This window comes from Mugil cephalus, chromosome 15 (assembly GCF_022458985.1).
Source record: "Mugil cephalus isolate CIBA_MC_2020 chromosome 15, CIBA_Mcephalus_1.1, whole genome shotgun sequence".
In the NCBI taxonomy this organism is placed as follows: domain Eukaryota; kingdom Metazoa; phylum Chordata; class Actinopteri; order Mugiliformes; family Mugilidae; genus Mugil; species Mugil cephalus.
The window spans coordinates 1,815,949-1,840,439 of record NC_061784.1 but is presented as its reverse complement, the minus strand read 5'-3'; the positions used below and the strand labels follow the sequence as shown (position 1 = coordinate 1,840,439).

Genomic DNA, 24,491 nt, shown 5'->3' with positions numbered 1-24,491 from the left:
TGAATGCCATGTACTCTGACTCATTAAGAGCAACTTTTACCTGAACATTTTGATAGTTGCTAAGTTAAATAAGATAGCTGTTATTAAATGAATTTTGAATCGTGTCCTTTAATAGAGTGAGATCGATATGTACGTTTCTGGTGGGCACCACCCACACATGTTCCTAATAAAAACCTAAACTTCCCACTAGTCATAGAACTGAAGAAGCCACTTGCATTAGTGGTGAAACGTCTTTAAGACAACACAAGAGTCGAGTAGCCTTTGATTCAGCCCTGGTTTAGATGCTTGATTAAATACCTTTATAACTAAATTTGGGCCTTTACCACCATTAATAAGTTACAAGAAGTAGTGGTGCAATTTATTACATTTATTTGCCAGATTGAAAAACACCAGGGAATAGAATCTTTTTACTCTAAAACTACATGAACACAAACAGTACTGTCAGCTCTCATGGTCGCTCGTTTCTTTCTGCATCAGTAATGGAGCAACCAACCTTGATAAGATTCAGAAGTGTTGTTGGGGAATGTGAAGAATTTAGAGCTTTGTTAATATGTCATCTAAGAGAACATGTCTTTCATCAGTTTCCTGATCATTTAAACCCCGTCTTTGGATGCAACTCATAATTAATATCCCTGTGTATATACACACAAATAAATAGTTTATTCCAAATATTAACATGTTAACATCTTAGCTAATGTGGAAGGCTAGCAAACAGGACGGTTCAACATAACAGCTAATGATTAGCCAATTCCAGTTTATATGGTCAGGTTGTAAATAGAAAAATCTTGTCTGACTTCCTATAAATAGGGGAGCACATGTTCAGTAGAGAATGAAGGGTGTGCTTCAAATTTATGTTGACCATTGTTTGCACCAAACACGGGCGATAATGTCTGCATTTATGCAAGAGGTCGAAATTATATGTTATGTGCTTTATCCCCCAGAGAGGTTGGAGCAACAGACATGATACATTCACTATGAGTTCCCTCTTTTGGTTTCTCTTTGTTGCAAGACAGTAAAATAAGTTATGCAGGCAAAGATACACTTTCTCCGGTTTGACTGAAGTATCTATGTACATGTGGAGCTACACTCGAACTGTACATCATAACAGAATCACAGAGAAGAGCAGAGAAGAAGTTTCAGCCACTCCTTAGGAAAACTTCCCCCACCCGTACATTTAACCTTCAGCTCTGTGCCAAACAGATAAGCCTCTTCACAATGCAAGCTTGTGCCAGCTAAAATGACTTCATGTATCAAAAACATGAAGGAGATTAGTGCTGTTTTCTTTGCAAACCACAAAAGGGACAAACTCCTCCCATTCACATTACAAATTATTTAGATCAATACAAAACTAAAGGGAAAATACATGAAGTGCACAGTATAAAGTTCATCGTGGGAAAGACTCAAGGGAACGAATGATAGAGAGTGAGAGAACTTCCAGATAAATGATTCAGAGAAGCTATATTTATAGGCTTCCACAAAAAGCAATGAAGAATTACATTTGCTAAATCTTACCCCAAGTGACATGTGGCAAGAGTTGTATCACATGTGATAAACTCAGACGCATGGTTTATTTCCTATCTTTTGAAAACAAGTTCACCACAGTGTGTCCAAATCTTTGTATCAGACGATCAGTGGTCTTTTCCATGAAGTCCAGCCGCCTCAAAACTCTGATTCAAGAACAATGAAGCTCTTCACAAGAACGGCATCACTGAAAGTGACGTCTTTTCATACAGTTTAGGACAAGACAGAGATTACATGTCAGATGGACACATGGCTGTGCCTGCAAGACTGATGAAAGTCTTTAAAGCACGAGCGGCCCAGCGGCATAGATGCTGGATCAAACTGCTCGACCATTTAGAGTAGAAAAAAAAAAAAAAAGGCTTACAAGGGCACTGCAAATCTACATAAGCCATAGAAGCCATGCCACATTTACACCCTGTTAGGGCTTTTCTCTCTTAAAGGGACATGCGCACAGTTTACAAACAGAGGAGGCAAAAAGATTGCTGAGAAAGCAGCAGGGTTGGGAAAGTTACTTTCAAAATATATCACCTACTATTGATCCGTGATTTTAAAATTGTAATACCTAACATTTGTGCGAGAATCAATGATTATTTGACATTTTTGGGCTATAATACACTTTTTTTCCTTTTAAAGCATGTGATCTGATGTTGTTTTGAAGCAATAACGGACTGGATTTTTTTACAGTCAGATTGCTGTAATGACTCTACAAGTAATCTATTGTTCCCAACCCTGTAAATAAAGCAGTGAGCGTGGCAGGCCAGTCACATGCACACTATGGGTAATGTTAGGCTACACACACTAACCTTTGGATCTCTGGCTGCTGGGATACTAAACATCACAGAGGATAACAGGCAGCTGCGAGGGCAGGAGACTCACATGTCCAATGAAAGCACCATTCACGCAGTAAACTTTTTTAGCATTTTAGCACAGAGGTGTGATTTTTTTTTTCCACTTTAAAACATTTGATTGACAGTTGACTATTTTTCAACCTCTCTTGGTTTCTATGGACGGCAGACACTTGGAAGCAGCTTTAGCCTCCTCCTCACGTAGAAATAATTAGTCTGTGATCAATGGACAGTGAGCAATATATGACCTGTTTTTTTTTTTCTTTTTTTCACAAATGAGAGATTTTCTTTTTCTTTTTTTTTTCCATACATGATACAATGTACTGCGCCACATTGATATGTGCGCATACTGGAAGCATAATGTTGCAGAGGACATGCAAGTTGTTGAGTATACAGCGGAGCAAAAAGCGATGTTTCCCAATGTCTTCATCCTCTCTCGAAACATCATCTGTCACTCAGATTTGCATCTTCAAGCGCGTGACTCTTTCTTCGAGTGTGGCTTATTTCCCAACAGGGCATCAATCTCAGTTATGGTTTGAGGGTTCATTTGGGATAAAATCTGAAAGGAGAAGAGCGGAGGATGGCAATCAGGTCTTGTTTAGGTTCTGTTGTTTTGGCAGTTGCCACATTGTATTTCACACAACGTAGCCTATCTGTTGGTTTAAACAACTGAGTGTGGAAGGCAAGAGAAGAATTACCCGGAGGGCGCCAAGGTTCTCCAGTAGCTGGTCTGTGTTAGAAACTCCCAGAAGTACCGAGCTGACTCCCTCGCTGCGCAGACACCAGGCTGTCAAAAAGGAGCAAAACAAATGAAGCTGAACGATAGCAGCACTAAGCAAAGATAAAGCACATGAATGTATTCTTTTTTTCTTTTACAAAAGCTGCTGTGTGAATTAAAGGTAACATTCTGAGTAAAACACTTTCAATAATGTGTTTTCACAGTACTACATACCAAATATTGCACTAGTTCAGTAACATTAGGTAGCTACTTCTTATTATTTGTGCACTGGTTAATGCTCACTTTATCTGTATTTTGTAGTGCCTAATTCATCATCTGTCATTTTCTGTAGTGTAAATTATGTTACAGTTCCTGTTTATAGTCTACCTACATTTAATGCACAAATCCAACTGTATAATATTTTCATGGTACCTCAATCAGTCATTATGTATATTTTGCTCACTGAAATCTATATATGGTCTCACCATCTGTTTAGATGCTAAACTGCATTTTGTTGTCCTGTATCGGTACATGTGTAATGACAATAAAGTTTAATCTAATCTAATCTAAAAAATGAGGACCTTTAACAGTACACGGTAATGGACAAAACCTTCCTTCTAAAGAATGACCAAACCCCACTGATTGAACATAAAGATGGGAAAAATGTATGTAATTAACTAATAAGGTCATTGATCTGGAGTAAAGTGGTTTTACACAGACACCGGGAGCACAGGAAACATTAGTGTGATGCAGTAAATGGAGCTCAGATCTGTTGCCTAACCATTGGTCTGCACAATCAATCATAGCACTTTCTATGTCTGTGTGTGCACTAAGAGTAAACAATCTGAATCAATAGCTTTGTAACTCAAGATAGTTGCTCAAGTCTGTTTCAATATGAGTCAGTTCAATCTCATTCTCCAGTCACACAACGACCACATAAATATGCCTGACGTGCCAAATGTGCATGCCTGCACTGTAAAATCAGGCCGTCTGTCTGGGTCATACCTATAGCTAACTGAGCTGCAGTGCAGCCCAGTCTGTCTGCCAGTAGATGGAGTTCCTTAATTTTAGCGAGCTGCCTGCGTCCCTCCTCGCTGTTCACTCGTTCCTTCAGCCACTGGTATCCCTTCATCAGGACCAAAATGGATAAAATCAGGGATACAGATTTCACACTGAAGCACCCCGCTGACAAGGTAGAGAATTACACTGAGGTTGATTTCAAGCATCGGTCAGATCACACTGACCTTCATTGCTGCTCTGGAGCACTCTGGGACACCATCACTGTACTTCCCTGTGATTAACCCACAAGCAAGAGGAGACCAGGTCATGGCCCCCACACCTGAAAGAATGTAATTAAGAGAGAATGAAACTAAATTAGCCTTCAATTAAAAAAGAGATAAACAGAGCTGGGAGACTCAGGATGACTGACCGATCTTGTGGTAGAGTTCGGGAAGCTGCACTTCAACTTTATCCCTCTGGAAATAGTGATACTCTGCCTGCTCGCACACAGGTGGGATCAGGTTGAACTGGCGTGCCACTGAATATGCCTCCTGATGCCAATCAGACAGAAACAAAACACTGCAATCAGCATTTATGCAGAAAACGCTAACAGCACATTTCCGAGGAGTCAGACTTTTAGAATGAGAGCTCAGTATTCACCATGATTTCCATGGCACTCCAGCGAGACGTTCCCCAGTACATGGCCATACCCTGGTTTATTACGAACGTCATGGCCCGAACAATCTCTGCAAACCACAATGCATATCATCTTATTAAACTGCATGATTTCCATCCCTTCACAGCAATAGCTTTTAACAGTATACACTACATTTCAAACATCAGGGACTGACCTTCCATCGGACTATTGACGTCATTTCTGTTGGCAAAAACTAAGTCCACGTAATCAAGTTGCAGTCTTGATAAGGATCCTCTTAATCCTGGGATAAACAATGAACAATTATTAGACCAAGAGTTTCACTTTAGTACAGCAATGTTAATGAAATGTTTAGCATGTGTTCATTACCACATTTATGGCACAATTTGTGCCATTTTGATGTGCTAATACACAGTAAAGACAATGCACAGGCCAATGGAAATGCTGTTAGTTTTGCAGATGATCATAAACAATTTTTTATATTATAACTAGGGATGTCCGATAATATCGGCCAACCAATAATATCGGCCGATATTAGCCTATTTTTGTAATATCTGTTCATACCGTTATCGGTTTTACCACTGATAATGAAAGCAGATAACATAAGGCCTGGGTTGTGCTGCTGCGTGCTCTTACTGCTGCTGCTTGTGGGGTCCTGAGACATTTACCGGCGCGTGATTGATGACCTTATCAAACCGCACCCGGAGCCAAAACAATAACAGAGTGTAGCTAGTGTGGCTAACAGGTTGCTTGCTCACTCGTTGGCACACAAAATTAGTCTGGGTGGAAAAAAAAAAATAAAAAATGCCTGCATATATCGGTATACCATATCGGTTGATATCGGATATCGGCAAAAAGTCAATATCAGACATCCCTAATTATTATTAATTATTATTATGTATATATTAAATTTAGCTCCCAGTTCAAGAAAGGGCTGATTTATTATAATTATTATTATTTTTAAAATACTTCTGCTGTGTTGTTAACAATGTTGTTGACACGCTCACTGAATACACTGGACTGGTCCCTAGATCATTCAATAAATGTATCCACAGTACATCTACCATTAATTCTACATTTTGTCAGTCATTTGGGAAAACACACAACTAAGGTCTGCTACAACGCTATCATGTTTTTTAAAAGCAGAGACAAAAAAAAAATGTTTTCGCAAGCCTTTATTTCAGTAAATCTTTTGTTGTTTTATGAGCAGTATTACTGTCCTTTTTAATAATACCTCATTCTGTCATATATATTTATTGTATAACTCATGTTATATGTTTTTGTCTTGTATGATTTCATGCTGAAGCACAGTGAGTTCATGGTTGTCATATCAAATATCCTATAGAAATAAACTAGATCATCTACAAAACCACAGTGCTATCAAGGCTGAAAACAACACATTGTTTTAGTTTACATGGAATTTCAAGTGGGAGTTGTTGGGATCAGTGTCATCTAAATACCATCATGTCAATACAGATTCAACACAGTATGCTGGTGGAGGTGTTTTGTCTGATTATGTCTGATGTCTGATTTTCCGCTTCTTGAATGTTTGAATTAGTGTTCACTTTGTGCCAACTGTCCAATGTTGTATGTGTCAGCAATTCCTCTTAGAGGACATTGAGTCCTGTATTGAAATACTGCATAGAGATCAAATCTAAATATGTCCCAGCATGCAAATCTTGTGAGCAGCACATAGTTTATTACGCAGTCGCCTCAAATCAAAAGCTTCATGACAATGACGGTCAAACAGCTCATTCAGCTCCTTGGTAGATGGTCACCCCGAGGCCATGCTACTTTCAAAACAAACAACGATGAGTGTGCACAAGGCTAACTGCCTTGTAGCATTTTTTAGGATTATTTTTGTGGTTGCTGCTGATTAAGCTGCTGTAAAACAACAATCTAGAGACACTGTTTGTGTTCATCTCTCCACGTCCCCTCATGTGATCCGTATGTACTTTGTGTCTATCTGTGGTCACATCTCTTCTGTAGCTGTGCTCAACTCTCTGATCATTGTCACCTTCAACAAAATCACCTCATCGCTTAAAAGCATCAGTCTACTTGACACGGCTTTAAATGAGAGAGGCAAACAGAGCAGAGATTACCGGGGCATGATGATGGTGATAATGACTCATCACAATTTTCTGTGCGTTTAGGGGTTGAGCTAATGCACTCTGGGAAACATTTTACATCCCAAAAACCTTTCAGTTGTGATGTATTATGTTCACCTCTGAAATTACCTGTTTCCTGTTTTAATCTTCATAGTTGAGCTGTAGGATCACACGTATAGGGATTGGAACCACACACTTTAGCTTATGAACCAGAACTAAACCTGACACTTGTTTGGTTTAGGAATCTTTACTAGTTTTAATGGTAACATGTTTTGCAGTAAACAGTTGATTGTACTCTACCTTCAATAATGTGCTTTCTGGAGAGTCCTCTCTCTGTCTCTGCTCTGTGGAGTGATGAAGATACACATATATCAGTTTGAATTAAAAATAAAATCTGCATCAAAAGATTGTCATAGACTTTTAGTGCTACACTTACTGGCCGCCCCAGTAGATTTTTGTTGTGATGACAAAACTTGAACGTCTGGCAAAGATGAGATAAAAACCAGCGTTTTAATAAGGACTTTGAAACAACATAAATACGCACGTAAATATTGTTCTGTTTACATTATTTTTAGCCTAACAATATGTACAGTGTGGTTAATAGTCACTTCCTTCCTGCACTGTTCCTCAGCTGTCGTAGGCGCATAAAAATAGTTATAATTCCTCCAACGTGAAGCTGAGAGTCTGTGCTGTAAGACTATATTCATTTATATATTTGTAACTTCAGTATATTTTGACCTAACTGTATTTGGACCTAGTCAGCCACCACAGTTTATGACCTGGCAGTTGATTTCCAGAGGGTAGCATTTTTATCCTTTTACAGTCTTTCTGAGGCGAAAAGCCCTACATTTTTAGTATGAATTTCCCATGAGATCATTTGATGGTAGTAATAAAAAGCAATGCAGTGCATTTCAGAAAGAGATTATTAGGGATTATTTAACACTGTAAAAACATTTGTGATCTAATGGAGTTAGAAAGCTTCTTCGTGTGAGTCAGCTGGGAAAATGAGTAATCTCACCTCCATCCTTTCTTCTTAATAATGTTCCCCAGAGTGATTTCCGCTCTGTGGAGAAACACATCATTTATTGTGATGGGGTGATGCCAGCTTGAGATCACTGCACAACAACAATAAATCATGAAGGAAATATGCCATATGTTAAAGAAACTAAACACAATTTTGAATCAAGTTTATTTGCCTCGAGAGAAAAATCAAAGAATGTGAAGCAGGGGAAAGAGAAGAAGAAAAGTTTTTTTTATCAAGGCTTGGTAGAAGAAAGTGAAGTCTGACCTTCCTGAGGCGTACACCTCCGCCGTGTCAAACAAATTCACTCCGTTCTCATAAGCTATGGTCATCAGGTTCTCAGCCATCTGAGGGACCACAACAAAACTGAGACTGAGAGAGAGGCGATGGATGAATTCCAATTACGCAGAGGTCACTCACGAAAGGCACAATATAGGGAGGGTATGACAGCAGAGACAGAGATGGCATCTCAGATGCTATAGTTTTAAATTGTCTGGGATTTTGAACCATTTCTATAATTGAAATCTCTAAGATTTGTGACAGTTTTCCACAAACGCATTGTGAGTGAAGAAGGTCGGGACAGAGTAACAACGAAGCTCTCACCTCATCAGAGATCTGTGATCCAAATGTCACCCAAGTGCCTGAATGAGAGGAGAGACACAGACTGTTGGTTTAGTTTGAAGGATTTAAACTGAAAAATACTTCTGCTGTTTTCCAGCGAACTCACCTAACCCGAGGCAGGAAACACGTAGGCCTGACTTTCCCAGGTTCCTATGAAAGGAAGAAAATCAGGTTTGTCTGTAAAGCTCAAAAATAAACAATACGGGAAAAAATGGTCTGATATGTAGGCATTTGGGATTCACTTGCATGTATTATAAAGCAGGATGTGCACTGATGTGTATAAGTAATAAACAGAAACAAGTAATCCTAAAAGATGAGACAACCTGGTTATCTGACAATATTGGAGACTGGGCTGTGACTGCTGTGATACTTTTTTATATTGTGATCTTTCTGCCTTACTGCATTTCAGAGTGGAATACAAATCCTTTTCCATCAAAAACAGGGTTGTGCGGTGGCAGCATGGAGGGGGTGACTGTAGGACGCTGGAACTCACTGTTGAGCCTTCTTCAGGCATTGTGGGCCTAACTTAACGAAACATCAGTGAAGGGACGTGCCCACTTAAAAACCCCAATGATGTGCTGCATACTGCCCACTGCTGTTGGCTAGGCTAGTTAGCTGGTGTCTTCTTGCTGGTTGCTAGCTGGTAGCTTACTGCTAGCCTGCTGGTCAGTTTTTCAGTTGGACTACTGAGCTTCTAAATGTGTTTTGTCTAGGATTTTGGTACAAGGGATTGTAAAGTATTATCATGTGTAATAATGAATGCAGTTAACTATTATATTTGCAGGATCAACATTTTAATAAATTGTTGAACATACATTAAGGCAACTGTATTAATGTACTAGCACTATAGTCAGCTTACCCTGTGATCAACATTTTTGTGGGGATAAGTTGATTGATTGGTTGGAGTTGCCGTGATCAGAATTTATCTGGCACAGACCTGCTGAGACGATCAGAACGTTTGGGAAGTGTTTGTACAGTGATGGACAGTGTAACAACCATGTTGCCAAACATGCATTAGAGTGCTGTTGAGTTGATTTTGTTCACAACCAAATGTCTGTGAAGGACTATGGAGATATTTTTTTGTTTCTCTGTATTGTGCCCCATAATAAAATTTAAATGTGTTACCAGATTAAGTATGGCAATCCTGAGGTACATATGTACAGTATTTGTAAGTAATTATACATTAAAGATTGAGATTTTCATTATCTGTGTATATCAGGTGACATGGCCTCCTGCATCTACTCCTACCTGAATGAACAATGCTCCAACCTGCCTATGATTCCTCTTCAATTCAATCATTATAGCAGCTAACTCACCTGTGATAGAACAACTGATTACTGTCACTAACCGTTTTATACCCCTATGCTCTGGTTTAAACTCATTATCAGCCTCTCTTGTAACATCATCAGCTATATCTTGTATCTGAATCACCATCAGATACCAGATGTATGTATCCGTGACAGATGTATGTTTATCTCGTTCCTCCTCCTGTTCTGTTTTTCCTCTCTTCTCGCTCTTTTTCTGTCTCTACCCTCAAGCAGATGGGTCCCTCCATATGAGCTGGGTTTTGCTCAAGATTTTTTTTGTTGCCACCGTCGCTTTCAGGCTGGCTCTGGAGGTTTTCGGACAGTTTATTATGAAAACGTATATTATGAAACGATTTGCATTGCTATCGATGCTATATACATAAAATTTTATTTATTTTTGAACTATACTAACAAATCGTCAACAAAGAGACAAATCATAGAATGATTTAAAATTGAAAAAGGTGCAATGTAACAAAAACAGGGTGCATAAGACTGACACAAGATAATAGGACTCCCATAGAGAGCATAGATACTTCCACCACTACAGCTGCTGAGTGAGTCTTTCTCGCCTGTGGTTAAATGACTGCCAGTGTCTAATTATTGCTGAACGCTTGACCTTTTATCCTTCATATGTTAACAGTTCATTGTATTACAGTGGGTCAGTGAAATAGCTAGAGGGGGCAGAGCTCAGCACAGTCAGTCCTAGTGAAAGTGTCTCTGCTCTGTACAGTAAATGGCCCAAAATGTTCCATAAGCTAAAGAGGAGTCCATTACCCAGCATGCCACATCTGATTATCCAGACAGCTGAGTTTTGAAATGTAGCCAGGGAGGAGCAGGGAGCTGCATTTCTGACCACAGAGGCATGTACAGCTGAAAATGATGTGGGCTTCATGCTTGCGCTCCTCCTCCAGTGCGCGCTCTCCCCATTCTAATTAGCCAGGGAGCCAGCTGGAGAGGCAGCAGAACTGCAGTGCAACTCACAGCTCGCCGTCTTTTCATCTTCAGCGCCTCTCCCCTCTCTCTCTCTCTCGCTCTCTCTCTCTCTCTGCCTGTCTGCCTGTGTCGGCCACAAATAGCCAAATGCAGAAAGACAGACTGTCAGAGCATTTAGACTCAGTCCTGCTTTTATTATCCCGGTCTATTTTTAATGCCTGACCTGCAGCTATTTTTAGATTCCTGTATATTTAAGTATTTGTGTCCCATTGAGCATGCCGTGTGGGGGCATCGGCATTTGTGCATTGTGCACCGCGTATGGGTGCGAAAGGAATATTATTTGTGTCATTACGTTAAACTCTGTCAAAATAGCGCACGGGTGGAAGGTCATGGTTGCTATATGAAAGGAAAATGTGCTTGCAGGGTTTTTATGGAGTTGATTCCTTGTATGGTAATGTGGCTCTCGTTCAACGCTTGTCAGCCAGTGACAGCTCGGGCACTTTGAACACTGGGAGTACATGTAAATGAGGCCAATAGGAAAAACAGACACTTAAAGAGCCTTTTTTTCATATTTTTTTCATTGTTTCATCTTTTTCTTTCCTTTACTGGCATATTTTTGTGACATTCATCAAATTATACCTTTTTGCTGCAACTTCAGTCAGGGGGGAATGAAGGAAAATTTTTAGTTTGGGTTAGGTAGGTCAATAACAGAATGTTCCCTGCAGTTTTCTGTCAAAAATAAAACTTGGAATGTATTAAAAATAACTTGTGAGATAGCTACTGTATCTGTACACTGAGAGCATACAAATGACATGGTACTTCTGAACGAGTATTCCCAAACTTTCTTCAAAATGTTTGTCTTTACAATTATGTATGGTTGTCTTGCACTGGTAAAACATGGGAATTGATGTCTTTGTTTTTGAACTTAGTCGCACCTTCTTTGTATCAAGTGGACGAATAGAAAGGTTACATGTGAGAAATACAAAAACAGCAAAACATGAGTCAGCACAGGGAGAATGTCAAGCATCCAGCAGCAACCACAGCTGCTTCAGCGTTTGTATAGACAATATGCTTGTTAAGGGTAGAGAATAAGCTTAAAATGGTTTAGAAACTCATTGTGATACCATGAGCAAATGAGAAGCTTGTATTATTGGGTGAATTATATTATTCCTCCTGTCACGTAAAATACTTTTTGGTCTCTTGGCAATAGAGGATGTCATTGTTTTTGAGTGTGACAACTGGCCGCCCCCTCCCTGCTCTCAACTCCACCGCTCTCTGCAGTGCTGCAGTCTGTTAAATTACTATCAGTGAGTCTGGAGAGACACATGTTCTTTCTTTCCTCTCACCGCCTTCTTTATGACAGTCTCTCCCCCTATCTCTCACAAACACACATGCACATAACTGACGGCCTATATTTCACCCAATGTGGATTTGACAATTGAAAAAAAGGGGGGTGGGGGCAAGATCTATACTGTGCAAGCGTCAGTGGACCCAGTCGATGCTTTTGCGTGAATATTCACGCTTGATGGGAATTCCACTTGAATGCAGGCACAGATCTACATACGGACATGCATGAATGCACTTGTGAGCAGTTCACAAAGAAACACAGATGCTTCTTTGTGGCCATCGTAACTAGGGTGTTTTATTTTCAATGTTTCCTCCCTCTATAAATCATGATCTCCAAACAAGATGACTATAGGCTGCACTGCCCATACATTGTTAATGGGCGAGAGAGGGGAGGCGCACAGGTGCTCCGTCATGGTGTAGTCAGCATTTTAACCTGTGCTGACATATACAGTTAGTTTTCACTTGAGACAGGAGGAAGACACTATATACAGATGGTTTGGTGCAAATGATGTTTTTCTTTTTCCTGCAGTTGTCATAAAATGCCACACACATGCTGAGCAGGCTTTTCTCCAAATGGAAGCACATCTAGATATGAATAACACATCTGTGTGTATATATGTCTGTGTGCTTAGACATGCATTTTGTGAGATGGTGAACTGTCTGTTCTCTTGTAATAATGCTGTATTCACTGTTTCTGGGTTTTAAAGGGTCATTTCACCCTAAATACAAAGAACACATTTTTTTCCAGATGTGTCTGCCTTTACCGCTACATGACAGAGGTTTAAACTACCACATTTCTCTCTCTCTCTCTTTTTTTTTTTTTTTTTTTTTTTTTATCGGAAGTAATGTTCCTGGAGCTGCTGAGATCTCTTTCTATGCTAGAAAGTAGTTTTGCTGCTTAGACTCAGCTCAGTTTCTGTTGCAGCTGGAATTTCAAACAGAAATTTTAGTGGCATATATCTCAAATTCTGAACAAACTTGAACAAACTCTTGCTTCAGCTATTTTAAAAGCTATTAGCTAAACAGCAGATATCTTGGAGGGCTTTAATGTCACTTCACCATACTTACAAAGAATTTTGGGGATGTCTACCGCCACCTAAGTGAATGTTTTTTGCAAATTATGTGTAAAGCAGCATGGTCTCTTGTATAATCAGTGAGCTCAATAATCCAGAGACACATTTTAACTGCAATGAGCATCATTTTCTCTTGCAGCTGATTTGAATCCGAAATTTCAGGCTGATATCTGGACAAATGAAAACAAATTAGACATCTTTATATTTTTTTGACTCTGGTACAATAACCTACTGCAATAATCTGGCAATACACTAATTCATGCGCCAGCTAATTTAAAAGCATTGAGCTAAACGTCAGACTTTTCATGTAATGTAGTGTTCTTCTTTAATTCAATTGTATTAAAACACATTGGAAAGTAGGTCTGTCCTAATTATAAAACACACATGCTCTGACTGGATGAAATGGAAAATGGCCCAAAGACAGACTCTGTCTCTCTCACACACACACAAAGACACACAATTTCAGCTGCTCTCTTCAGCGACTTTATTAGCGATCGTGACTCTCCTATTAACTAAAAATGCACCTAACGAAGTGGCACGGGGTAGAGAGATCACAGACTCATTGTAGAATTACATATTTTCTGTAAATGCATTTCTATAAAGGTTCAGGGGTGGAGATGTGTGTAGTGCTGCTTCGGGCAGCACAGATTACATTCTGCAGGGGTGTGAATTGCATCTTGAAGTGAAATCATACAAACATTCTCAGTCATCTTAACATGTTCAAATGTTGATGAAGTTCATCAGTGGAAAAGGTCAACACTGTGAGCTGCTGTCTTATGTCTGTAGAGACGGGTGAAGATGAATATTTGAATATGCGTGTGTTTCCTGGTCTGCTGCCTCATAAAAGGCTGCTCAGTGAACATAAAATGATTAAATACAGTCACTAAGGCGTGCTGTATGTCTTCCGTATTAGCCCATCCCTCAATTTTCTTGTAGTGTTGTCTAATCTTTAAATGCGCTGTAATTTAAAACAATTACTGCCTCCATGAATTAAAGTTTGTGAAACACAAACTGATACAACTTATGGCTCATGTCACAGAGAGCTGAATGTTGTTTTTTTTAGCTTTAATATATTTCCAAATCTAAATTTAGAGCATATTTTACTTTATCTTAGGAGAGTTTTTCCATCATCTGAGAATCAGTTTTATTGAATTGTGTCTTCTCCTTCTTCTTATAATAACATGCAATAATGACTTTGTCTCCGCCAGAAGATAAAACCAGTCTTTGACTTTGACTAGACAGCCCACTCCAAGGACGTGATGAGGATTTTCCGGTCCTAATTATGACGCTCGAGGATGGGAAAGAGCCTGCTGATTGCTGCCACCATCCTCCGTCAATTATTGACAAATATGAGCCTCGTCAAACAGCACTTACCCGGAGGTCAGTTCACATTTTGCAGAGATTAAGTTATCCACTTAACGTACTTTTGTAAGTAAACAGTTTGAAATCTCTTAAATGTACCTGAAAATATTCAGTTCCATGATTTGTTATTATAATAGCCTGTATATTTTAGTCGATAGCAGATGACTACAGAAGCCTGTCTAACAGTGAAAGACAGATAATAATTTGGATGTATTTTGGTTAGGGGCCGAACTGAATCAGGAAGTGTGGATTTAGGGTGACTTTGGGTAGACTTGGATTTCACAGTGAGTCACTAATCTGTCCATTCAACTGAAAAATCAACAAAAAATATCCAGAGAGAGAGAAAGAGAGAGAGAGAGAGAGAGAGAGAGAGAGAGAGAGAGGAGAGTTGAAGGTCAACGAGGCTGTTGCTGTTTCTTGTTTTGCTCTCCTCTCTGCTTGCCTCCAGTGATTATTAATCATAGTAACAATATGAGGCCAAATTATTTAATCATCTCTTAATTATTTACAATAATGACAACGTGAAACGCATAATGTATCACTGTTTGAGATTTATAACCAGTTAAATTCATATGAAGCCCCCTTGGGTTTTACAGAAGAGGAAACAGCCTGTTGGCTACCTGAATTTTAATGTGCGTGAACAGACTGAGATAAAATTAACAAACTGGAGCTGTGATGTTGCGGTGCCCTCAGAGCAAATAAGTGGGCAGGACTCAAATTTGACTGCAACAAGGGCCACACTGTTAAAGTAATAACAATGAGGTTGGATCAGTACCTCATAGCACTAAATGACCACTGTGTTTCTGTGAGCTGTGACACAGTTGTTCATCAGCGACTCAACCACAGCTTCATGACATTTCAGGCTTTCAAAACTCTCTGTTTGAGTGCACTCTGTTAGAGAACACAGCTGAATATCAGAACGCCTCAAATCGGGCTACAGGTGCAAATGCGCATAAGCTTCATTCTCCATCTAAACATACAACAGATTATTAGATATAATTTTTGCTATTAGAGTAACATGTATAATCAGTAGTTTGCTATTCGTATGACATTTCAACAGGACCAGCAAGTATTATTTCATTTAGTATTTTAATATGGTGAGTGTTTCAACCAAATCACAGAAAAAAAATACCTCTGCACGAAACTGGCTACTGTTTATTAATACCAACCTTAACTAGTCCTGTGGGCAGCCATATTTAAGTCTGTTAATAATATAAATAATATCTTCATAGGATAATTACTTGCAAATACTGTGGATAAATCAGCTGACATAGAGAATAGAGAACACCTCTGCACTAAACTGGACAGTCCTACAACCAATCAGAGTTCCAACAAAATAACTCAAGGTCTGCCGACTGTCTTTTTCCGCAGGATAAACTTGATATTAAACATCAAAAAAAGAAAATCTGATAAGCTCAGTTACACAGTAATTTCTCATCTTATTGCTCATAGTCAAAGGTGACTTACATGGCAAGACTATCTGTTTAATCTTTTGAAAACCAGAAGTGCAAATACCTGACTTTGGCAAAGTCCCTGATCTCTTCAGGTAACAATGAGGTTGCCAGGCAACCAACTAAAAGAACCTGCCTCCAGTTTCTGTGCTAAGCTAAAAGCCATCTTGTGGCTATCGCCTTATGTTTACAGACGAGATTGCTATCCACTTTCTTATTTGACAAACTGAGCTTAATTTGCTACGCAAAGCCAAAATGTTACCAAAAGTCCAGCTTGAGAAAACAGATTTTCTTGTGTCATCTCTATTTCCTGCTGTCGTTAGAGCCCCCATAACATTTTCTTAAGCAACTATATTTTTGTGTTGTTGTTGTTTTTTTTTTTTTTTTATTTTGTACATGCTCCACATCTCATGCATTTTAATAAAAGCATCCAGCTGGCTGCCAATGACACAACGTGCCTGGTGGCTATTACAACTGTTGCAGATAAATCATGCATCACCAACATATACTAACCATCATCTCGTTCCTATAATGCATGATTGAATGATTAATACTGTACACATTAGCTTAGCTTATTTTTTCTAACTTTGTAGTATCTTCTTCATGATCTGCGAATAAACTAAAAATAAATAAATAAAAATGTTGGTTACTAGGAACAACCAATTTGCTGAGTAGCAGAACTGACTGCTAGAGTCCCTCCCTCCAACAACTTTTTATCTTATTTTCACAATTGCACACAGAGAATACTGCGTTTCAGTATTAAAAAAGGGATGTATTATAAAGTGCATTAGACAGAAACTTACGTTAAAGGAAGAAGATAAAGAACCCACTGGCATAGTTGGGGTAATGGGTGGCGGTGAGGGCTCATGGGAGTGATAACAGACAGCAGGTGCCATCATTTTGTGACTGAGAGGTTTATGGGATAGTGGGCCAAGGTAGATGACAATAAGTCAAACAGTGACAAAGGTAATTCCCACCTGGAAAATGTGATATAAATTCACTCACAGCTATTCACTTTGGTTCTACTGTGATATTCACGTGGCCTCAACCAGTGACACAACAAGAAATCTGTAGCATTTGCTCTGATACACATTGTGTCACTCAAACAACATGCTGACATTGTTCCTCTTGACTTCGGTCTGATTGTTACAACAGTGTGAAATGCAAAATGTGCATCCACCGCATCACAACCAGGCCACAGACAGGTGGCAGCGCTTGCAGCAGACTCTGTTGCAGACTGGTCTGATGCTGCCAGATTAGAAAATAAGACTAAAACTAAAGGCAATGCCTGGGGTGTTGCCAGTGGCAACTGCAGTTGCCATATGCTGTATAGACTTATAATGCTGCTGTACTCGCTATTAGTGACACTTTTTTTCCCCAGACACAAGAACAACCTGAATGATCAAACTAATCACAACTATGTGTGCAAATCTAACAGGAAAGAACGGTGGAGATACCCCAGTTTTGCCTTGTGCCTCATTCCCTTTTTAAGCATCCTATTAAATGAAAACTAAATTGACTGAAGAGAATGGCAGCAATTCAACCTGATTACCAGGAAAACAGGTCGTGAAAACACTCCTCCTAGTTATTGAATTTTACAGTCTAAATGAAGGAGGCATATGGTACATGATGTACTCTGTAGGGTAATGTTAAAGTGCACACATTGTGTTTTTCTACGTAAATATGCATTCTTGTCCATTACTCTGTAGGTGGAGGCTTATTGGAGGAAGCCTTTGTAATGATTGGTTGCGTTGAGAAAGAATCCACGGCGAATCTGCATACATTCTATGGAACATGCTCCTATACTGTCCATTATAATGTGATAAGGCTGTGGGATGGATTGCATAAGTATTTTTATATCCAGCAGCGTAAGCGTTTTTAGGGGTAAATGTCATATTTTCATATTGTCAGAGAAATCACTGCTGTGCACTCGATGAGGTGTTTCTCGTCTGGCTAATGGATATGTGGGCAGGTCTGTTGGTGACAGCTCAGACTGACTTCAACCTGACTTTACAGCTCAACAAAGAATAAAGAAGGTTAGATTGGTAGGGCCTTGTCATGACACACTGTTTGTGATGCCACTGATATCCTATGTTAGGATAATCTAATAACTGTTTGATGACAAGGACATCAAAAGACCATAATACTCAAATGAAAACCATATCTGAGCATGATTCGTCACAATGCCGACCAACCCCTGAAGCTCCTCCTCATCATACTCACCTGTACTTCATACTAGTGTGGCGCCCGATGGCCTCCTTCATGTGGGCATGGCCCTGTGGAGTGTGCCGGGGCCCCTCCCTGGTCTTAACCGAGCCTTGGGATGGGTAGTTGCCATTACTCCCTTGTCCACTTCCTCCTCTTCCTCCACCTTCTCCGCCACCTCCTCCTCCACTGCCACCGCCCCCACCTCCTCCTCCACCGCCACCTCCCCCTACTCCTCCACTGCTTCCTCCGGGAGGTGGAGCAGTGCGAAGGCCACAAAGCCGATCCTCACTGCGACTCTTGAGGTTGTGCTCAGTGCATGCGAAAGACACCTGCATCCTGACTGGGGTGCCTCGTACTGTGAGAGTCAGACAGGAGGACTTTTTACAAAAGTCACACGCAGACAGTGATGTCTACAAACTGTTGGTGCTGCTCGACACCGCTCCCGTTGTGCTGTTGTGGCAACGCAGCGATGCTGTTACAAAGGGCTTAGACGGGGCAAGTCAAAGATTTTGGCTGAGAGTTGGAGGGAGCAGGCGAACATCCAGCTTCTAACATGACACACACAGAGTTACCGTCTGCTCTGTCTCCTGTCTGGTGATGCAAACCTGGCAAAAAGCTTTCAGAGTTTTCACACTCACAAGATGCATCAGGGCTGCCCTCCAGAAACCATCAGGAAGCTTGTAAGCTCACAGCAGTCCTCAGACAAATTCAGGGATGGGGCAGATCTTGGGAAGTCCCCAAAACCTTAGTGCAAGATACCTCCCTCCAGGGCCTTTTCCCCGTGCACAGACTCCTATGGCTTATGTTGGGTGACAAAGCACTTGCCAGCTTGCTGCTCTCTCTTCAGCTGAGGTTAGTTGAGTCTGTCTTGGGCTGAGAAGCTCCGGAGTGTGCCGCAGCAATGACACAATCACAGCTACAGGCATCATCGCACCTCTTGTCGAAATAAGGCATTTTGTTTTTATTATCTATATATATATATATATATAGATAGATATATATTTTGTCGCAAAGTGGATCAGCAAAAAAACTGGCTCAATCGCTCTAATTTACATTTCCGAAGAAAATAGTCCGAACAGACTTGATCTGATGCGAATTCACAGAGTCACAGCACACCGATGCATCATCGCCCAGCAGCTTCACGCAGCATCAAATTGATGCAAGAGGGAGAGGAGGGAAATCAGGTGCAGCAAACACGGAGCCGGGTTTAAATTACCTTTAGCGTGTGAAGTAGTTCATATACCGGCAGCAGCTGTGCAGGGCTCCCGTCATGCGGCTGGGTCTCACGGTGCACGGATTTGGGAGAGAAAATGCCGGCATACTGGCCCAAAAATCAGCTGCAGCAGACATTTCAAACGCTCAATGCCGCCTCTCGGCTCTGCTTCAGCATCATTTTGTCAGTTCAGAGTCCGCCTATTTTTTTTTCTTTCTTTTTCCAGAGGCTCGAAAATGTTCACGACACACAAGCAATGTGGGGGTTTGAAGCCTCTCTCTCTCTCTCTCTCTCTCTCTCTCTCTCCCTCTCACTCTCTCTCCCTATCGCTCTCTCTCTCTCTCTCTCGGGTGTGATCTCTACATTTTTCATCACACTGGTGCACACATTTCATCACATCCTACACTACATTAATGGATATTGCTGATCTCACAACAACAAAATATTTTTTCTTTATATTCCCACGCAGCGTTCTTGGCATTACCTTCAATCTCCTATTTTCACTTTATTTCTTTTATCCCCCCCCCCCATCTACATCACCAGAGCTGCTCACACGTTTTGCAGGCATCTCTGTTTTTCTACCCCACCCATGTTTCCATGCAAAGCTGAATTTGTATTTCCACTTACATTGGTGTGCATCTATTTCATGCAAAGAGGAGATACATGACTTTGAAGTCGTATCACATCACAGACATCATAGAGGAGCGTGGCATAGCCTATCACACTGCATCACATCATGCAGAAATAAAATGGATGTGTCGTTTGGTGGCCAGGCAGGGATGGCAATGATAATAGTCCCTTTAAGGCCGTGTTTACAGTCTAAACTATGTCCTAAGGAGGCTGACAATCAGACTGACAATCCGCAGTCCGTGTTTGCCTTAATGTGCAGAATAATTAAAAAGTGCACACACACCCATCATTTCTGTCAGTTTGTTTGCACAACTAATGAATTTTTATTTTAGAGCAATCTATCGTCCCAGAGCAAACTGTGTGGCAGTCATCTGCCAGCAGAATGTTCAATCAGCTCTTTTTCAATAGCTATTCAATGCGAGCTGATAAGGGGAGGCTCTCTAGCTGTAGCTGTAGGCAAAGTCAATTATCTCCACTCCTCTTGAGCTTTGAAAGAAGTACGTTATTTTTGTAAACGCTTTGATAATAATCAACCGTCAGCCATCACTCCAAATAATGTCCATCAGCATCATCACTTGGTACGTGGCATCAGCACTATAGTAATCACCAACACCTGGAAGTTTAAGTTTCAAGCTCCATGTCAAAGTTGCGGGCAAGACACACAACAGAAATTGACATGTTCCCGGAAACATGTAGGGATGGACATAACGGAATCACAAGGGGTAGCATCCACTCACAAAAAAATGGAAATATTGGGAACAAGGTCATAGGAAATAAGATGGAGGAATGGAAAGTGTGGCAAATGCAGCAAGCATTTTGTCCCTAGTGTGCCACTCAAAGTCACAGACAGTCATAGCAGACCTCACTGGGCAACGGTCGACCATGGGTTTGAGCTCCTGAAGTGTCATCTACAAGTTAAATGGATATTCCTTTAAGGACATTTTTAGCACTGTTTATTTATTTCTGATAGTAGTTACTCATTCATTCCTTGTTCGTGGTATCCCCAGAGCCACGTCGGCTTAGAAATCATAAAATAGCCCCTGATTACATTCATTGCCCTCTCTGCAAATTAGAAGTCTGTGAATTTAAATATTCAGGAAATTAGATGACTACTCTTTTTTATGGAGAGGTAGTAGTACAAGTAATGCATCACCAGCAAAGCTTATTTAAAGTATGTCCTTTCTAACTGTGATTCTCAATAAACTCCATCTGAGATCTAATACTTAAGTACATTTACTAATGCGCAGAATGGCATGACCTGACCCTTCCTGTGACCCTTTCAGCGATGTGTACTTTCATTTTAAACCTCATGGATGTGACATCTGGTAAAAAGTGACCATGCGTAAATGTTTCCAAGCAGGAAATCTAGATCAAGTTAGTGAGCGCATCTCCCGCAGCGATGTGTTGTTTTTGGCTGCCTTTTGCCTGGTTTTGACATGCTGAACTAAAAAAGGCATAAAGAATGCTCAGAATTGTTTGTGGTGTTCCTCAACGTGAAATGTGCATGTAGTTTAAGAAAGCTGAGGGCCTTTATCCCCACTGAAACTGGAACTTTGAAGTACTCCTTCTGACATCTTGTTTTGGTTGTGGCTTTGCTTCATCTTAGGACAGTTCGATTTGTCAAAAAGAGGACAATTATTAAATGGTTTAATAGAAGTACTTTCAGCGCATGCTTTTAAACCTTTAAGCTTGAAGACGAGTAAATCTGTTTGTCAAAAAGAGAATGTTTCTCTTTTCAAAATTTACTTTGCCCTTTGGACATCAGCAGACATTTGTTTCAAGCAAGACCAGAACATTGGAGAGGTACAGTAAACGCTAGCTTCTGGAAGCTAGGTCATGAGAGATTTCAGAAATGATGCATCATTGTGCAAATTAACCAAGTTTAACATCATCTGCACCAAGATCCAGTTCAAGAGATGACAACCATTCTGCCAGAGGTGATAATTGTATTTTTTGTATTTTGTATTGTATGTTTATTTCATTTATTTAAATAGATGCTGCCAGTAAATGCTACCATTAGGTAATGTGTCTATATTTGGGCATGAGTGAGTCATGTTTTCTGAAAATTGCACTTGTCATTCACTATATTATAAGAAGGATTTAGGCTTAAGATATTTTTTCTTTTCTTGAGCCACATGGTTGACTGGTCTTCCCACCAGAGTGACACTGCCACCTAGAGGCATCTTTAATGGGGTTTACATGACTGTGTGAGCATGGTAGGGACACAGTGTGTCACGTCAAGTGCCATGTTGTGTAATGTATTACACATAAAAATATTCATATGGTTGTATTTGTCCCACATTATGAGTGACATCCTCAAATACATAAATCAACAATAATAAAATATGCAAAAACTTCCCGTTCATTCATCTCTTGTACTTCTGTTGTACATTATGTTCCCTTTTAGGTCTCATTTCAAAATTTTATAAAATTAAAGACAGAAAAATGCAACTTTTGCATCCTAAATCACTCAATCTGAATGCTTTAAAGGAAAGAGCTGCAAGCACTGGAGCGTCCAACTGTCCCCCGCTGTCAAACCATGCATCAATAACCCTAAACTTCTGCACCACTGATGTTGACCCCGTCGGACTGCCTTACGGAGGTTGGAATTAGACAACGGCTTGTGTAGTAGTCCCATTAGTGAACCCGAACAACCAGATGCTTTTGCAGTCCAGCCACGTTTTGTTCAGCAGTCCCTCTGCTCTGAAATCTCATCAAACGCCTCATACTACTTTCTAGGTCACCGGTGGGGAAAAAATGCAAATATACCCCCCCACCCCCAACCCCCATTGAATGATGCTTCCCCTCACTGCCTTCAGTTGTAGTCTTCTTTAAACACTAGCCCATTTGCAGTAATAATATATTAGAAAAGAAAATTAATCATGTCATTTAAATGGATCATCCACAGCTGGTTGAGTGCTCAGGATATCTGATATAGCAGTCTCCCCCACTGGAGCTACCCGTGAGCTTTATGAACATATTGGCCCTTTAACTGGTTTAAACAATGAATGCATCAGTACGCAGGAAATTTAAGAGAAAATAAAATATTTCAGAAATATCTTCTATCTAAGGATATTTTCAAAGACCACACAGTTGTTTAACATTGTTCACCTCTTTCCCCCTCACCTGTATGTCATGGCGGAGCGCTCAGCCTGACATTCAGCCAGGGAGAGGCCACATTCTCTTAGGTACAGCTCCAGCCGGCGTCTCTCCACCAGCCTGTGCGCCGCCTCCAGGATCTGAGAAGCCAAGGCCTCAGATTCAGTCTTCTGATCCGAGGGCTTATTGCTCCTGGTCCCAGACTTGGCCACAATGCTCCCAGATGAGGACGACGCCTTGGGTTTCTTGCTGATGCCATAGAGGTCCTCCACTGAGTACTTCCCCCCTTTTCCTCCTCCCGTACCTCCACGGCTGGCAAACATAGTTACCTGGATTCAAGTGCGGGAACTGACGAAAATGATTTCTCCTTTCCTCGCTTTTACTTGCTACTATCTACTTTAGGCAAAAGTCGCTTCTGAGTTAGAGACAAAACAACAAGGCAGTGCTATTTTGATATAAAGATTCACAAAGATTTCAAACATCTGGCCCGAGGATGTCAGACATCAAACTGCTCACAAACAAGAACTTAAAGCGCCTGAAAAATATCAAAAAGTCTGGATTTTGCCTTTGTGGAGTCTAAATCCAAAATAAAACAAAGCCCGTCCTAACGTGTCAGCAGCAGCAACCAGTCACATACAATGGCTCCTGCTGATGTGAGGTGCGTCTTTGAGAAAAAAATAAATAAAAATGAATAGCAAAAGCAATCAGCATCTTTCTCTCTTTATCTCTCAAAGGAGGGACAGTGAGGGATTTGTGCTGAAGCTCCCCCAGCTTACATTTGCTCAGATTAAGGGAGCACCGGATGAAGTATCTTCTGTGGCTACTCCATAATCCGAATCAGTGGAGGCATGAGAGTTCATCTCTGTGTGACCCTTACTTCAAACTGAGTAGCCATCGTTTTTTCACCTTTATAGGTTATTGAGCAGCTGATCTGTACGGGCAGTGTCATCATCAACATAACCAGCCCTCCTGGGATGGATGGATTTATGGATGGATGGATGGATGGATGGATGGATGGATGGATGGATGGATGAATGGATGTTACAGTTTAAAGAAAGATGATGCAGATGGAAAGGATTACTGTCCATCAGCTTCTCACCAGTATATGCAGAGAAATCCACCTTCTAATCTCCCACGTTAAGCCAAGTCTCATCTTAAAAACCCCTACTGGAAACAAAAAATAATTTATATGTTACGTCAGAGTAGTTAATTGATTCTTGAGTCTTATATTCATTTCCCAGATATCCCGAAGTTCTGTTCCATTTCAGATCAGACGTGTATTCATATTGATAGGTTTGTGAAAATGTTTCCTCATGTCCTCACTTAAACTACAGCTGAATCAATGGAAGGCTTAATGGATGGGACACAGCACGCAGAGGT

The 24,491-nt window shown here is 40.5% G+C and overlaps 1 protein-coding gene across 2 annotated transcripts; it reads right to left on the bottom strand.

Moving 5' to 3' along the window:
* Positions 1–1,439: 1,439 nt before the first annotated feature.
* LOC125020963 (voltage-gated potassium channel subunit beta-2-like) lies at positions 1,440–23,849 on the bottom strand. Of its 2 annotated transcripts, none has more exons than XM_047606658.1 (14): positions 23,139–23,849; positions 8,595–8,638; positions 8,471–8,508; positions 8,135–8,214; positions 7,865–7,909; positions 7,283–7,327; positions 7,147–7,190; positions 4,935–5,021; positions 4,744–4,829; positions 4,514–4,634; positions 4,329–4,423; positions 4,090–4,210; positions 3,065–3,153; positions 1,440–2,925 (listed from the first exon to the last, which is right to left on the bottom strand). In XM_047606658.1, exons 1-14 carry the CDS (start codon positions 23,432–23,434, stop codon positions 2,836–2,838), a joined length of 1,281 nt encoding a protein of 426 aa, XP_047462614.1. In that variant the 5' UTR covers positions 23,435–23,849; the 3' UTR covers positions 1,440–2,835. The 2 variants fall into 2 exon arrangements, with proteins under 2 accessions (XP_047462614.1, XP_047462613.1); XM_047606657.1 differs by lacking the exon at positions 23,139–23,849 and adding an exon at positions 18,185–19,843.
* Positions 23,850–24,491: the final 642 nt, after the last annotated feature.